This window comes from Ornithodoros turicata, unplaced genomic scaffold (assembly GCF_037126465.1).
Source record: "Ornithodoros turicata isolate Travis unplaced genomic scaffold, ASM3712646v1 Chromosome58, whole genome shotgun sequence".
Lineage (NCBI taxonomy): Eukaryota > Metazoa > Arthropoda > Arachnida > Ixodida > Argasidae > Ornithodoros > Ornithodoros turicata.
In genome coordinates this window covers 808,311-821,470 of record NW_026999385.1, presented here as the reverse complement: position 1 = coordinate 821,470, position 13,160 = coordinate 808,311, and the positions used below count along the sequence as shown (strand labels likewise).

General features: G+C 45.8%; 1 protein-coding gene across 1 annotated transcript; it reads right to left on the bottom strand.

Annotated features, from left to right (window-relative positions):
* Nucleotides 1–973: 973 nt before the first annotated feature.
* On the bottom strand, nt 974–1,873 carry LOC135374435 (uncharacterized). The gene has a single exon (XM_064607396.1). The coding sequence runs from the start codon at nt 1,871–1,873 to the stop codon at nt 974–976; it is 900 nt and encodes a 299-aa protein (XP_064463466.1).
* Nucleotides 1,874–13,160: the final 11,287 nt, after the last annotated feature.

Here is a 13,160-nt window from a genome sequence, read left to right as displayed (position 1 = left end):
GTACCACTGAATATGGAGGACCTGAGGCCCGTTTTCATGCTGTGGGCTGCAGGGATGATGATAAGTTGTTCTATATTCTTGGCTGAGAAAGCTCTTCAATTTTGTGGGAAATTGAAAATGAGACATTGAAAATGAATGTAAAGAATGCATCAAGGTCCCGGAAGCCCGTAGACGAACCAGAAAACGTTCTAGAGATATTCAGGCAAAAATGCACGAGTAGAGTGAGCGGAAAGACACGGGAACAATGACCGGATCCTCAGCACCCATTTTCTCCCCAATCATAATGTGTTCACACTAATGTCTTACCAATTCATATACCGGTGTATCGAAAGGGTGAGGTTAAGAGCAGTGTAACACCTCTCCATTAACTTTTCATCTTTGCCTGAAGCGCGTGCTAGTTGAAACAGCAAGCAGTTTGTTTGTTTTTTGCGCGAAAACAATGGCCGTCGCTAACCTGGTCATGTGTGTGTGTGTGGGAGGGGGGAAAGTAAAGGTCCTGTAGCTCTTCACACAGTACAGCTTATACCCTTGTTTCCTTGCTGGCTATAGACGTCTGATGTTTCCAATATTCCATGGCCTTACAAGGCAGAATGTGCTATCTATGTGGCAAGAAGTCATATACACAGTGAGCACTGCTTTGCGTGAATGGCATATGAGTTATCTGGTGTCATGTGTTTTCTAGTTGTGATGTTAATGCGATAACGATGAGCAGCTAACCATGAAATCATCGTTCATTTGTCTTTAGTAGTGAATGTTTATACACAAAGAGAAAGCCTGACAAAAGTAAAATATCGCAATCGAGTTAACGACGATGTGATCTTATGACTTACTAATTCAAAGACTGAAAAGGTAAATGAGGTGTATCGTTTACATATTTATTATGTCACATCCAACACGTGTGTAAATAAAAGAAATTCACTCCACCGTATTTCTTTGTCTACCGCTTATTGAATGAGTGAGCAGTCGACTGTACTCAAGACCTTGAACCTGTGCTTGAAGGGACCTTTAAGTTCCCGTCCCAAACAGATTGTGTGCCATCGACCTTAGACGAGGTCGTGGCTCCTCTGTTGTGGCCAGTCTCTTGATTGGCCACTGGCAACGTGGGAGGCACTTGCGTGTCTCCCACATCCTGCTGGAGGGTGTGGAGTAAAGTCTCAGTTACCTGAAAACAGGTCTGAGTCTCCACAGACCTCTTCGGTGGTGCCACCTTCCTGCGCACCACGTCGGAAAAACTACATTTCTTTGCAAAGTCAAGTTGTGCCTTTGCAGCTTTATATTTGAGATTGTGCTCGGTCTTGATTCTAATTATCTCTTTCTCGTCATTCCAACGGGGACCTGACCTTGAGTACACCGGATGGTTTCCCTCACAGTTTGCACAATGGAACTCATTCCTGCAGCTTTCTGGAGTATGGTCCTTCCCGTCACATTTTGGGCAAACGAAATTCCCACGGCAGACTTGTGAACTGTGCCCAAAACGCTGACACTTAAAGCAAGGCATTGGGTTTGGAACGTAAGGTCTCATGTTACAATTACGGTCGCCGGCTTTGACACTTGAGGGTAGTGAATGAAGCTTGAATGAGAGTACAATGTGTTTAGTTTGGATCTCTTTGCCATCTCTCCGTATGACTATTCTTTTTGCTGTCACAACTCCCTGATCTTTCATGCCCTCTTCAATTTCCGATTCCGAACAGGAAAGCAGTTCACCCTCAGATATTACACCCTTTACAATGTTGAGTGCACGATGTCTACTGACTGTTACTGGTGTGTCTCCTATCTCTTTCAGTGACTGAAATGCTACGCTTTGCTGCTCTGTATGTACTTCCACTTGGATGGAACCTGAGCTCAATTTCTTCGCTTGATAGGATTTGCCCATTACCTGCTCAAGAGCCTTTGCCACGAGAAATGGTGATACTTTTGCCAAGGAGGTGTTTTCATCACTTGGCTGAACAATCAAAAACTTGGGGAACCGGGGTTCTTGCGATAAGTCAGTGATATTGAGTGTTTGTCGCTCGGTGCGGCTCCTTTTCAGGCGCCGATCAGATTTGTTTGATTGTGATGTTTCCATAAAAGAGTATCAAGATTCAGTGCAGTAGGCGTGTCGCCCACCATCGAGCCCAACCAAGGGAACGTGTCCAGCACGCTAACACGTACCTCTGCACTATAGCCTAGTGCAGGTTTCAGAGGAGAGAAAGACCGCACAAGGTTGACCCTCGCCGCCAGTGAAGGTGAAAAAGGAAAGATGAGAAGCGAGAGAAGAACACAAACGAGAAAGAAATGAGCGTGGGAGATGGCGACTAGGCTGAATAGTCCTGGCCGGGCCTTCCAGGACCACCCGTCTATGGGAAGCAGAGGCCAAAGTGGTGTGTTGCTTTTCCAGAGGGGCCCCGAAGGATCAAAAGCACCTCTGGGACCGCTCAACCACCAGGATCCTCCTTTCCCCAGACACGGGACAGCCACACACCTCTACGTGGGGGTCAACTCTCCCGCAGCGACCCTACCGTAATTGCGGGAGAGGGCTATTGCGGCAACACTGCCGGGCGATGGGGGCGCCACTTTCCCGACGCCGGGATCCGGGGAGATTGTGCTCCTGAATTGATAATCGGTAGCCTTCTGCAACTGAATTAAAATGGATGAGTTGAGTGCATTGTTTCGCGCAGAGAAGGGTTCAGTGAATTGTGGCAGTGGTTAAGTTTAGATGTCGATATCAAGTCAAAAGTGTGCCAGTCCGTAATACTGTTCTCGCACACAAGGTTCTGCAGAGCTTCGGAAAAACCTTAGCAAATACGTGGGTTGTGGCATGACAAGAGGAGTCGCGTCTTCCCAGGCGAAAAAATGAACTGGGAAGTCAACTGGTACTAGTTTGTTCGCAGTTGCTTCCAACTGGTCATGAACTGGAACGACCAAACTGGCGGCAACTGGAAACTAAAGTGGTACCAGTTCAAGCTGAGATGCTGGCAACTGGACATGAAGTGGAACCAGTTCAAGCTGGGCTGGTGGTAACTGGACATGAAGTGGTACCAGTTCAAGCTGGGCGAGTGGCAAGTGGACATGAAGTGGTACCAGTTCAAACTGGGGTTTTGACAACTGGAAAGTGAAGTGGTACCAGTTCAGGCTGGGATGGTGGCAACTGGACATGAAGTGGTACCAGTTCAAGCTGGGGTGGTGGCAACTGGACATGAAGTGGAACCAGTTAAAGTTGGGCTGGTGGTAACTGGAAAGTGGAGTGGGGCCAGTTCAAACTGGGCTGGTGGCAACTGGAGATGAACTGGTGCCAGTTCAAGCTGGGCGAGTGGCAACTGGAAAGTGGAGTGGTGCCAGTTCAAGCTCCACCAGCTGACATGTTTGGGGGAAGTTTCGGTTTCGGTACCGGGATAGGTTTGTAATAATGTATATGAAGATTACAAAACAAAGGTATGGGGGCGGTCGGAAAGAAACTTTATAGTAGAAAATCATATTTCTATTTTTTGTAAGGTTCGTCAGTGTTAACAAAAGCTAATTTGGAATTCTTATATTTGCATTTTTGCGCGTTCCTACTCCCCTGGTGAAGGACGCGTTTGAACACTTTGTAACGATCGCTTGCTGCTTCCTGATGCAGCGTTCGCACTTGTCTGCCGTGTTTTGAGTTTTCGCGTTCGTCTCAGCATGTCCGAAGTGACATTTTTGCCCCTTATGTTATTAGCGTGACATGCGACAAAATAAATTACAGTGAGCGTCAGCGGCTTCAGTACGGCCGGACAGGTGTCATGCGATTGCGGCACTGCTGCAGCTGTGGAGACCGCTTCATCGTGAGTACTACATACTCAAATGTTTTTTTTTTCTTCCTTCCTATGAACAGTGTAGAAATATCAATAATTGTACCGTGCTGTTACACGTAAGGTTTAGCTCCCTCGTCTGTTCCACGAGAACATGTGGACGGCGTTCCTTTCATGGCTAACACCCGGTTTATGCGAATGCGGTGTTAAGGCTACGGTCTCACGGTAGCCATCTTGAATGTACTTACGGGCTTCCTACGACGGGGCGCCACCATCGCGGTTTCCGTGGATGACCCCGTTACGCGTGGGGCAGCTAGGGACTGTACACTTTGACCTTGGGGCTCTCCTCTATGCTATTGTTCCCGGTGTTTATGCCTGTGTAGAAGGGACGATTGTCTCGTAAAAGTCTTTTGAAACTGTCGTGCAAGACGGCGAGTTGATTTTCGTACTTTCGTGTTTTGAGTAGCACAGTGGTAGCTGCCGCGCGCGTAGCGTGTGACGAAGACTATGCAAGATGAAATATATTTGAGATATATAAAAATATATATCTCAAATGGCACAATGGTCAAACAGCCGTCATAAAAAATGGACTAAATAATTGCAGTCAGCAGTGCCGATCGGTAGCAGTTTTATCTCAATACAGCTTACAGAAACAGGATTTCTTTAAATGAATTATGAAATTACCAATTCTGTTGAAACTAGAAGTTCAACTCACAGTGCGCACACAAAATAATAAGAATCAAAGGAATGGCATAACCGAAGTAAAATAGGGAATGACTGATAAAAGAGAGAGGACGCTGACAAGCTGGTGCATACTTGAAGAAGGAGGAACCAGAGACACGGAGGCCAGAGGGAAGTCGGCGATTATACGCTAATGTAACCTGTCCTTATACCGCATAGTAGCGGCCGTGACTAGTAGGTGTCGATAACTTTTTTTTCTATTTGGCTGCGATTCGTGTTATCGCGTTGTGAGATGACGAGAAGTGTGATCTTTGCCACGAAATGTGGTCATTTCACTAGTTTATTTCAGTCGTCTCCATCGCATTACGCGGCGCTGATTGCCCACAGTTTGTCGTGAGACGATGGGAGTAAACGGAAGATCCTTCTACAGACTTCAGAGTTCAATCCAAGAAATTGCATTTGCATTGCAAGATAGTTATCGTGCGACAACAATTCCTCGTAGCAAAATGGATGCGACAGCACTCCTTCCCCTTGCCTACATAATAAACATTTACCGTGGTGCCCCCTCCTTCCATGTTCCGGTTCTTCGTTCAGTTCCCCCACATGTAGAAAAGAAACTAGTTGGAAAGAAAAAGGAATGAGACAAAGACGCGCGTGCTCTGGGGAAGGGGATTGGCTTATATTATTTTCTCTCTGGGCAATAGTATTCACGCCTAACACTGACAATTGTTTTGTAACAGCCTGCTTTCCGCCCCTAACAGGCTTCGCTGTCATAGAAGTTGTCAGTGGCACTGGGAGACCGAAGTTGATTCGTCATGCGCAGCGAAGGGCGCCGTTGTTATGAATCGAGCCTATTGTTGTGCTTTGTTTCTATGATGTTGTTTTACGCTTGATACACATAACCAACCAGCCAAGCAAATACAGTCGACACAACAGTACGAGAATACAGTAGCATTATGGTAGTTATATTATTCTTATCTTTGGAATACAGTGTACTGAGGAACGTAGACCGGGACAACGTCACACGCGAAATTGATACATTAGGGAAATGTGACTGGGTTTTCATTTCGTCATTTCGACTGGGGCATTTTACCCAACGCCGTTTCATCGAACGCCGATTTTTCATCCCTTGCCTTTCGTCGTCCCTCGTCTCGGGATTTTACTGTCACGCAAAAACAATTCTCCAAAGCATCGGGGTGCACAATCGGTTACGAAAAGCAGAAAAGCGTGAACGCAAATACAAGAAAACGTACATCTGGTAAAAACGTCTGTGATCTTTTCAGCCTGCTGGCCGGCATGAGCCCCACGCCATCATCATGTCTTCGTGTGCGTGTGTTGTTGTAGTCTTGTATTTTGTTTCGTTAGAACGGATGCGGAAATGTTTTCTTCCCTGTCCCGCAATAATTATACTTGAGCCACTACACGAGGAGTTCCTCGTGGCATTCGCACTTTAGGAATTAGCTAACTCTGAAATTAGCCGCAGGAATACCGCTGGTAGCCTGAATAACGCGGTCAGTAGGGGACATTTTTGGGGCGGGAACGGGACATTTCGGTGTGGAAGTTTCGGTGTACGGACCTTTTTTTTTTTTCGGGGATATTGTTTCCTACAACCATTCTTCGCTGTTTGCGAAGGCAACGCCGATAGCTACTGTCATAATAATAATAATTCGAAGCTTTACGTCGCGAGACAACTGCGATCAGTTACGGTCATGAAACAGGTTCTCCGTTCATGGGCTTATCCCCTTTACTATATACTGAGCCTATACTAATATTATGACAATAACGTGAAGGTAATGACAATCCTATGAACACGATATGGAGAAATGCAACGAAATAAAAGCAAGTTTCTCACAGACACGTAGCTGATTGACGTACTCTCACTAGCTGTGACTTCCCTGAGAGAAACATGCGACGCATATGACACGCTACTGCTATTTCCTTTTTATGTTCACTCCCAAAATCGAAAATTATCTTTCCACACCCAAGGTCATCGAGTATAGCTTTAGAACAGGTTTGCTAGCCAATTTTAGATAGCTTTTAATTATGACACCCAAGTACTCATAACGTTGTACTCGCGCGCTTTAGCCCGAAGAGGAAAAGCCAGTTCGCCGCGTGACTCAGAAGAGGCACCCGAACATATGTATGTATATCCAATATCTTGTACATCCTCGAAGGAGGAGCAGCAGTCGCCAAGTAAAGATGCTCCAGAGCAGTCGTGTGTTTTGAGCATCTAGACGAGCGAGAGGTTGTCTACACATTGAGCACGCGACCATTAGGATATCCCACGAAACGTTCGTCCTGAGCGTCAGCTGGATAGACTGCTTGGAGGGGACCTTGCCCCAGCATGATAAAGTTCCGAGGGGCAGTGGGGCAGACACTCAAGCCCCCACGTAGTTGTGTTAGTGTATATCACGCAAACAAATGTCGTTGTCTAACAACGCAGTGTTGGGTTGGTATGACATTTCAGACGCGACGGAGCTACGGCAGACGAGGACAATGCGGAAAAGGGCGGTGTGGTGCTTTTCTGTCCTTTACGTACTGTCCTCGTCTGCCGTAGCTCGGTCGTGTCTAAATGCCGTTGATCACACATTTTCCGCGGCACCCTTTTTTTTTTCTTCTTGTCTTGATGGGAAAGTTATGCATCAACTTGTACAACTTCAGGAAGATGAATTGCATTTTTGGTGATACGATATGCCATGTAAAACAGTTGACATGGTTACAGAAATACAATGTTTTTATTTTTATTTTATTAAGTTATTTAACTGACTAACGACTAACTACCACGTTTTTGTGGCTTCATAAGAAGAACTATTAGCTGGGAAGCCACATATGTAAGGAGGCGTACATGTTCACTTGCAAAAGTCAAGGACGTTGGAGATGGAAGGAACGTTTCACGGAAGCTTTTCGAGATCATGCAATGCCGGAATACAGAAGGCTTTGGACAATAATTGCGGGGGGAAATTTTTTTTTTCAATTGAACTTTGAAAATTGCCAAGCGAACCTTACTTTTTTTTTTTTACAAGAATATGATGTCCTCCACTGATAACCGCAGACTCAACAAAGACTATGCACAGTATCGCAACAAAAATAGTCGAAAAAAAAGTAAAAATCACGCTGTAGCCCCGCCTGCTTGATTTTCGCAGAGAACCGTACACGAAATCTAAGTCTAGACGAGAAAGTGTCCCCGCCTTTGTTTTGGCCCTTATGATAAGGACGGTTGTATTCTTTGTGATAAGAGGGTTGTCACCAGCATCAAGGTCAACGCGGCCCAAAGGAAGGTAAAACTCTAGGTAAAACCACGGGTAAAACGAAAGGCGGGAGCACTTCCCCCTCTCCCCTCAAATACCGCGGGCTCTCCTTTGTGACAATCAAGCAGGCGGTGCTAAAGCCGAGTTTGTACTAATTTTTTGGGGGGCCTGTCGTTATCCCCTGGAGGACTTCATATTTCTGTGAAAAAGTGAGGTTCACTTGGCAATTTTCAAAGTTTATTTGAAAAAATAAAAATAGATTAATTAATAGATAATTAATAGAAAAATTTTGGTAATGTGTCCGATGCTGCTACCGCTACTTTCCGGCTACTTTAGTGGGCGAGACAAAAGAAGTAACTCGTATTCCACGCCATTTCACTTCGACAAGGCAGTATCCGTGTCACAATCCGGCATGACTAAAGTGATATTTTCTAATTTCTGTACGCTCTTATTCTGCCAATAATAAAGTTCAGAGCTGGTATCGACATTTTCCATGGTTCTTGTTCCTGCATAAAACAATATTTTATTGCCTAAGCGTTGTGTGGGCTCTACTCATCATGGTTACATGTTCGTCATTAAAAAAATATCTTACGAGGCAGCTTGGCAGTAGCGCCGGTACATATTTCCTTCCGGTAGCGGTACCGCGCTACGTTTCGGAATGAGTAGCGGCGTTTCAGAGGAGTAGCGAATAGCGGTACTCCGCTACCTAACTGCCGACCGAAGGGACAGGGCGCAGGGCACACCCAACGGAGAATAATGCAACTCCTCAGCATGAAATTCAGCCAAACGGACACAATATAACCGTACGATCAACAAAAATACACGCGCCAGGAACCTGCGTATACGGAATCACGCACGGGACCAACGTTTCGTAAGTCAGGGAGGTCAGAGAACCGCTACGTGATCACGTGATCAGCACATAGGAACCCGTGCCATCTCTCGGCAACCTCTTGCAACGCGAAGCTGCAGGTGGTTTCAAACGCGTACGGCAGATGCCGCTAGTCACCACATTTTCTGCGTTTCTGTGTATTTAGATGTGCGATTTTGAACCACACTAGTTTATTTATTATTCTTTCATTTGCGATAAAACTTTGGACATCACTCCTGCTGATAATTACCCGCCCGCTGATCATATTTTCAGCCGAGAATAAGTACAGAATAGCCTTTTATGGCAAGTGTAAAAGTAGCGTTTTTTTCTTAAATTTGATAGGCAATAATCAATTAATGACGCTTTACGCGAGTAAAAACGTTCTTGACTTTCTTTTGCATACTGTGCAACGTCACTTTGAAAAAAGGATGACAGCGCTATCTCTTTTCGTATTCGCATCATCCTTGACTGAAAAACACCTAAAATGGAAGGTATGGTCGTCCTTCTCGCTTTATAACGCCACAGCTAATCATCACATAAAAACGAGTTCTTGGCTTAGCTTGCCCAAAGAACAAGCTTTCCAACGGTACCAACATATTTCACGTAAGTTGCCGAGAAGCCGTGTAACCTTTGACTGAAAATGACACTTTTCGGGTGATGAGTGGGACCGTAGCCTTAACATTAACAAAGCAACTTTTTGCGCACCGTACGTTGTGAAGCGTGTCTCTTGGTTTTTGTTCTTTTAATCATCATGTACCAGTTAGCCTGCGCATTCCCCCTTTTGACGCACGTTCATTCTCGTGTTTCAGATCCTTCACACGGAATACACGGGTTGCTCTCGAACCCGCATAGCTCGCCAGAGTATTCGTGGCGTGGGCACAGGAGGGCCACTGGGAGAGTTTCGCGGCCGCGCCAAGTGTGTCGCCACGGTAGTATCGATTGGGGCGCCATCACTTCGCAAGACTTCATTATGAAAACAAAACCCCACTTAATAGGTGTACTTCTTCTAGAACAACTGAACAAAGTGCGAGCCTACGTTTGTTTGAGTAAACTCGTTTTCTTCGATTTAGAATGTGTGTCACATGGTCACATTCCTTTCAACCTTTCAACCGCCAGTAAGCAATCCGAAGCATTGGGCGCGAGCTTTGCACCGTTGACCGTTGGAGTGGCAGCACTGGAAGGTGGAAGCTAGTGCGTTAGTGTGCGCTTTGTATCAACCTGTGTTTTTCAAAGTAAGCAACCGTAAAAATATTATGAGTTATGATGAATGTGCCTGGGTGGGTGCGTGAATTGTTATGCGATTTTGTATTGCACAGATGTGATAGACACCAGTTCCGGATACACGGATATACGCCAAGCAAAATCGCACTGGTAAGAATAAGAATACTCGTATCTCTGCAAAGGTAGTTAGTACGTGCGGAAACCGGAATTGCAGGATTCACATTTGATCGATTATTTTCAGGTCTTTCGGGATGCAGAGCACCGAAACTGCTTTCCAGAAAGCGTTGTGTACGTACGGAAATCCACATTGGGCATGCCAAAGAACCTTGCAAGACCGCCTGAATGCCAAGCTTCATGATACTGGAAAGCAAGTCACAAAGCGTGCCTCCTCCAGAAGAGACTTGTTGCGAAGAAACCCTGTGATGTGTTTGTAAACTATGTAATTATGCTATCTTGCAACGCCTGTGCAGCGATTTCGAGAAAAGCAGTGGCATCATATTTGCATATCTATGAGTAAGCTTGATGAATACAGTGTTTCCGTTCCGATATCTGTCTTTTGTCACTTTCTGACGTCCTCGTAAACCAGTAGAATAATTAATGAAAGGCACAGAACCCCAGCACCGGAGAGGCCGCAGAGCGATCCGCCATGTTGGATAAGCATGAAAAACAGCGTCCTCGGATGAATGCGCTACTCGCCGCCTGATCCAAAATCTTGGCGAATCCGCATGCGCAGAATTGGTTTTGCAACCACTGGGGTCGTATTTGGCGCTGCTGCTGCACGAAAAACGTCCCCATTGCGATCAATGGGAGTGTCCCATCCCTGGCGTGGGACCGAAAAAGAATGTGAGTCCGTTGTGGAATAGTTGTGCCTTTCAATTCATGTTTTGGTTAAGTAATATTGTGCTTCATTGGTACACAGACCCAGGCGAAAATTTGGACTGGTCCCAGAATGGTTCCAGTTGAATCTGGACTGGTTCCAGTCGGACGTTTGATGGTCCCGGAATGGTTCCAGTTGAATGTGGATGGTCCCTGCTGGATTCCCAAGTGGGGTGGCTGGTTCCACTTTGCTGACATCAGTGGTACCACCCTGATCTCAGATAGTTCCAGAAGTTCGAACAGGAGCCTCACAGGTACTATTTTGTTCCCAAAATGGTCACTTGAGAAGTTGAGACTCCAAATTGGGCTGCTTCCCAGCTTCCCCCTTTGAGATTTCATCTTGTCCACACTTGCCATATATCCTTCTGGTTTTGTTTGATCTATTACTCTGATCTATTTTAGCACATGCATGACCTCTTTTTATTGCTGTTTATCCAGGTGCGCGCCTCTGCGATCAAATATATACTATATCCCTGTAACTCCAATTCGTGCACATATTCTCATCTGAATGTGCATGAATATCATGACATATTAAGTACCAGAGAAATGTAAAAAAATACATCTCAACAACAACAAAAATTAAACTAAATAACTAGAAGAAAGACAACGAAAAAAGAAGAAAGGGTAATTGCAGAGGCTGATGCGATGTGAAGACGCCACGGCGGCTCGGCGAGCCGAGAGGGAGAGGAGAGGGCGAGAGGGCAGGCAAGACTGGCAGGTGGCAGTTGAAACTTGGACGCGTCGCAGCAAGTTGATTTTGTCTTCCGTTGCCGTCGCAAGGATGATGTATCTCCATCATGTGCAGTATTTGCGTGTGTTTCAGTGCGCTTTGTAAGACAATGCGATGACAGTGGTTTCTGTGCAACACATTGTCGATTTCCCGGAAGAGTTTTGACGCCAAGAAGACGTAAAAGGCGTAGGGGCAAGAGCGCACTGTGAAACGCCAATCGGACTGCACGTTGTGAATGTTTGCAGGTATGAGTGATGACCGTGATGTTTTGATTACTATTAATTAGATGTTTCATTTTATAAACTTAGGAGGAACTTGAAGAGAAACAGGATAAGAAGATTACGAACGTACGGTGGGAAGGGGGTGTATGTCGCGACCTGCATAGAACACAGGAGTGTCATGTGTCATCTTCTCTGAGAAAATACAAGATGTGAGGTGGCCAATGGACGAAAGCTCCCTGTGGTCCGTGAGTGCATCGCACAGTCAGGCATATGCTTTGTCCAGACACAGTGAGTGATCAGACTTATACTACGTAGTATGTACATGTAGAGACGTATTGATTATTTCTTTCTGCTCAGTGTATGCTTTTAGCAGAATAAACGGCACTTACTTGAGCAATATGTGCATTTCTACGCATTATTTTCGGTCATGCATTCAGTGGTCCTAGCTGCTAAGTGGCCGGATCCCGGACCACTTAGCAGAGGGGACCACTGGATCAATTTCACTGGTTCCACTTCAAGTGGGACCATCGTGAAGCTGGTCCCACTCACTAAGTGGGACCTGTCCAAAAACCACTTTGAAGTGGTCCCACTCCAGAGTGGTCCCATTCTGAAGTGGTTTAACGAACTGGTCCCCCATGAGACCACTTGGCAAGTGGGACCAGAGTGGGACCATCACCAGGGTGGGACCAGAGTGGGACTATTACCAGGGTGGGACCAGAGTGGGAGCAGTTCGTTAAACCATTTTGAAATGGTCCCATTCCAGATTTCTGCCTGGGGAACGACTGTGAAGCAATATGTCGGGCTCTGCAAGCGCCCCATGTAAGGGGGGGGGGGAGGAATACACAGGAAAGGTGAGTGTCTGCATATGCGTGTATTGAACTAAATTAATTATGTATGATACAGTCTCCTGCAGTTCCATACCAAGCAAATCAACTGATGACGGCTTCCCCGGCTGCCCTGAATGCTTCCCGTTTTCCTCAACCGTTCCTGTAAAGTCAGTGAGAAACTGTATCGGCGAAATACAAAATGTGTGTTTCAGAAGTGCACAATAAAATAATTCATGTTTATTTCAGAATCATGCTGCATCTGTGGGGTTCATCATGGCAACCCAGATAAGCTCCCGAGTAGCTCCCAGTTCCGCTTAGAGGAGAAATCATTTCCAAACTTGCTATTTCGGCTACGACCAGTTGCAAACTGGTATTTTGAACTGGGACCAGTCCAAGGTGGGACCAGCTGCAAACTGGTTTTTGAAGTGGTCCAGTTCAAGCATGTTTATTGAACTGGGACCAGTTCAAGCTGGGACCAGCTACAAACTGGTTTATTGAACAGGGACCAGTTCAAGCTGGGACAAGCTGCCAACTGGTTTTGAACTGGTCCCAGTTCAAACTGGGAGCAGCTCAAACCGTGTCATTGAACTGGGACCAGTTCAAGCTGGGATCAGTTGCAAACTGGATTTGACCTGGTCCCAGTTTGAACTGGTTCCAGTTGGAAAATTTTTCATCTGGGGTTTCGATACCCAGTAGGTCAGTTTAGCTAATACGTTTTTTGAACAACACATAGCGC

Bases quoted from the DNA above. Each gene is read 5' to 3' on its own strand.
- LOC135374435 (XM_064607396.1), bottom strand. From the start codon at position 1,873: ATGGGCAAATCCTATCAAGCGAAGAAATTGAGCTCAGGTTCCATCCAA.